The sequence below is a fragment of the Echinococcus granulosus genome (assembly GCF_000524195.1).
Source record: "Echinococcus granulosus chromosome Unknown EG_S00264, whole genome shotgun sequence".
In the NCBI taxonomy this organism is placed as follows: domain Eukaryota; kingdom Metazoa; phylum Platyhelminthes; class Cestoda; order Cyclophyllidea; family Taeniidae; genus Echinococcus; species Echinococcus granulosus.
In genome coordinates this window covers 9408-13563 of record NW_020170644.1, presented here as the reverse complement: position 1 = coordinate 13563, position 4156 = coordinate 9408, and the positions used below count along the sequence as shown (strand labels likewise).

The 4156-nt window shown below is 47.8% G+C and overlaps 1 protein-coding gene across 1 annotated transcript in view; it reads left to right on the top strand. All coding sequences in view use genetic code 11, as the record gives it.

Annotated features, from left to right (window-relative positions):
- EGR_10758 (hypothetical protein) overlaps positions 1-1098 on the top strand; it is a gene marked incomplete at both ends in the record, with an annotated part of 7598 nt that extends 6500 nt beyond the window's left edge. Inside the window, 3 exons of the mRNA XM_024500007.1 lie at positions 10-57; positions 257-942; positions 994-1098. Coding sequence (XP_024345576.1) covers positions 10-57; positions 257-942; positions 994-1098 — 839 coding nt within the window. The remainder of the gene's footprint in view (positions 1-9; positions 58-256; positions 943-993) is intronic.
- Positions 1099-4156: the final 3058 nt, after the last annotated feature.

Genomic DNA, 4156 nt, shown 5'->3' with positions numbered 1-4156 from the left:
GCTTAGCAGGTGACACTAAGCAGCCGAAGTGTGGCATTCGGGGTGATGAGGATGCAGGTTGGTGTCGATTCCATGCGTAAGTAGGCTGACAAGTCGGTTGCAGTGTGCTCAAGGCACTGGCCATTGTCAGAGCCTTTGATTACGATGAGATGCAAATTAATCTTGGGGAGAGAGGTTGAAGTTATGATTCAGTGGAATGCCTGCCTTAGAAGACTGGGCACTTTGTGCCCTAATGCGCATTCACTTCCCACCACAGTTGTGGCCTTTGTGCCGGCGGTTCTGCTCTGTGCTCTGGTGCGAATCTGCTCCCAACGTCGCCAACTGGACTTCGCAACTGTTGATGGGGACCTCCACGCGCTGGAAGCTGCAGACACGTATACACCGGGAGCCGGTCTTCTGCGTCGTCCACACAGTCTGCCAGCCTTTGAGAACGCCGGTTGCAAGAAGAGCCTTTCCACTGGCCGTGGTGGCAATTTTCGCGCTATTGCACTTCGTCGATCTCGCTCCACTGAGGACGTCCTTCCTCATCCACCCACCACCGTGGAGACTCTTCCCATGAAATCGCTAAAAGTCGTGCAACCGATGGTGAACACCACGAGGAATTACTCCCATCTCCTCCTCGCTGAGGATGCTCTTCGTGGGGAAAAGGCAGTAGAAAGGAGAGACAGTTGTAGCCTCCAGCTTGCTCCAGTGGTGCGTCGCAATCGTGGTGGTGGGGGTGGTAATGCAATGAACCGGATGATTATGTCGTGTTGGAGTGGCGACTTATCCACCGGCTCTACGACATCATCGTCAACGAACTCGCCAATCACGCGTGGACGAGTGAAGATGGAGGAGGAGGTGGTGGTGGGTGAGGATGACTGTGACGTCTGTCGGCAGATGCGGGAGTCAGCACTGATGATGACGTCTGGAGATGATAACACCGAGACATTGAATGTCCGGGTAGGAAGTTCTGTCCTTTAAGAGTTTTGTTACCTTTTCTGTCTTTAATAGCTGCAAGTGTTGCGATTGTGTCAGGACTCTACTCAACCGTCTTCTAGTAGAATACACCTCTTCTCCATCATGCAAATGATGGAGTTCTTCGGAAAGAAGAAATAACCTTTTTTAGTGGTAATTCTTAAATCCGCGGCTTTACCAGAGGTCATAATTATTGGATGCTGACCTTCCATCACATTTCTCGGTGGCTCATTTACGAGTGCTAGCCTCATGCACACCTTCGAGTGCCTCAACGAATACCTTGTTATTGTTGTGTTGGAACTGTTGGAGCTGCAACACGATGCTAGAAATAACTTTAAATAACACTTTATTTTGTAAGTTTTTTTTGCACTTTGAATACTTGCGCTTCATCGAAACTTCTCCAGATGCTACTGTAGTTAGCACTTGGGTGCCATGGTGACAAAGTTCCGTGATTTCATGTCTTCACTCGATCGAAGTGTTCTAGCCTACTGCGAAAGAAGAAAGTACGGTTTCAACTCTTTCCCCTACGCATACTGCTAGTCTAGCAAGGGACCGTTGGCCCTTAGAAAAGGATGAATGGAAGTGTCATGTAGGCCTACTAGTAGGAGCTCCTCCAGATGAAGTCAATTGATAAATGAGCTAGCAAATCTCACGTCTGCATCCATTCAGTCAAGCCGCTGACCAACAATCTGTCTGTATTTTAGTGTTAAGTCAATTTTAAAAGGTTCTCTGTTGTTCCAGTCGAACAGGAGCCACAGTTCCTGCTCCGCCACTTCAACACCTTCCACGACATCGACGAGTGCATTCGCCCAGCACAGCACCTCGTTGGATAGGCCTGCCAAGAGTTCAGCACCGACGACGTCCGTAGAGAAGTCGGCGTCAAAAACACCGACAAGGATATCCGAGGATCCACTCTTGGACGCGTTGAAAGAGAGGACGCAGCAGTATGACACTCGCCGTAAGAACTGCATGCTTCCATGACAAAGCTTTGACTACCAACAACAACAACAACAATAAAAGCCACCCTCTTTATGTGATTATATTTTGGTGCATGGCTTGAGGCGGTGAAGGTGGAGGCATGATTTGGCCCACCACGACAGACACATCATTACTTGGAGTACTTGCGAGCGCCTTGGAAGCACAAACCACTTAAGCAGTGCGGGGCGGCTGATGCCCATGTCAAACACGAGTCAATAAGGACCCCCATAACAAGGATGCAACACACTCGCCTTCTACTCTACTGGGCCAACTCTCTCCAAACTTGTGCCTCTAACAGCGTGTTGGGACAGGGGGGCGTGGGGTGCCGACACTATCCACTGCCCCCATCCTCCTCCTCCTCCTCCTCCGGCTGAGAGAAAATATGTCCGTAGGTAGTTAAATAAATCACACACACACATATATATATTCTCTCACCACTTCAGTGCAACAATTATAAGCGGTGAGTCGATGGATCGATCAGTCAGTCGGTCGATGGGTGGATGGATCGATGGGAAGACGAGCACCTGGTGTGCGGCAGGCGTTGCGGATTGGTTGTCCAGTTAGGAGGGCAAACACAACTTTCTCACCGATGGATGAGTGGGTGGGTGGTCAAGTGGATGGCGAGGATGGATGGTGGAAAAGGCAGAAATGAAAAGGGGGAAGAAGAAATGGTAAAAAAAGTGAATGGGGGGTGGATTTGTAAATAATAGACAAGCAGGTCGGTTGGTCGGTCAGTCCATGGGTAGACGACGGGGAGGTAGGGAGAGAGGAATTGGACAAGAGTAGCAGCAGGTACAGCGGGAGGGAGAGAGAGAGAGATGACTCCACACACGTATGCTCCTTCGTCGTTGTCGTCGTCGTCGACGGCGTCAGCGTCCATCCGCCCACCCACGTTAATTTTTTCGAGCCAACTGGAGCAAGTAGCTTGAAGGTCTTACCTTCCTGCAAACCTCTGACAAAGTGCCATTATGCAGGGACGGACCGGTGTTGTGTTGTCGTTATTGTTGTTTGGCAGATAAACAAGTAAGGAATAGCCCAGTCAGGAGGCAAAATTAATTCCACTCGGCAACTGTGGAGTTACGTTGGATGGCATTTGCGTTGAGGTAGGTAGGTAGGTAGTGGGAAAGTGCCTCTTGCCCAGCTCTGAAATAAAGGCGGAGGCGGTAGAGGTAAATAAGAAAAAGGTAAAAAGGAGGAAGGCTTGACAACAGTGCAAAGGATGGAGATGAATATTGAAACACAAATAAAAGAAAATAAAGATAAGTAAGTAGAAGAGGATAAAGATAAAAGAATAGTAATGAGAGATAATTACAAATATGAAAAGCAGTTTTGATGTGAAACAAATGTGAAGACAGGAGAAGAAAATGATATAAAGGGCATAAGGAGAAGTGATAAAAGACAAGTATTCCCTACCGAAGGAATATGCGAAGTCATGCGAAAGAAGAGGAGGAACATCTTCCATACTGATGGAATAATGGTTAACTGTTGGTCGGTCGGTCCATGGGGAACAGACAAGTGGTGGTCACCTAAAAAGGAGGCGAAACGTAACTGCCGTGAAGAGGAGGGAGGAGGAGGGAGGAGGAGGAGGAGGGAGGAGTAGGAGGTGAAGGCAGGCGGTTAGGAAACGGAATTAGCCTCTTTTCAACACACAATACGTCTGCAGCCTAACAAATGAAGAAGTTAGTAATGTGTTATGTTAGAAAGGGAGAAAAAGGAAAGGAAGAAATAGAAGTAATCGACGTATTTGACATGTAGTGAAACATAAATGACACGGTATAGTAAAGAAGAAAGTGAAAACGTAAAAGGGACAAGCATCAAAATAAATGGAAATAAAAGAAGGTAAAGAGAAGAAGATAGAAGGCGACAAAGATGAATTATGAAGTATAGAAGGAAGTCATGATGTGAAAGAAAGATGATACGATGGGAAAAATGATATAAAAAGCATAAGAAGTGATAAATGACAAATATAGCTAGCCTAAGTAATGTGCGGCGAAGTGATATAAAAGGCGAGACTGGCGGCAGGAATTGTTGGACACTCATTATCCATGGTGATTAAAAACGGTTCATGGTCCATGGGAGAGAGACAAGTGGTGGTCGTCTAAAAAGAAGCGAAGCGTAATTGTTGAGAGGAGGAGGAGGAGGAGGAGGAGGAGGAGGAGGAGGAGGAGGAGGAGGAGGAGGAGGAGGAGGAGGAGGAGGAGGAGGAGGAGGAGGAGGAGGA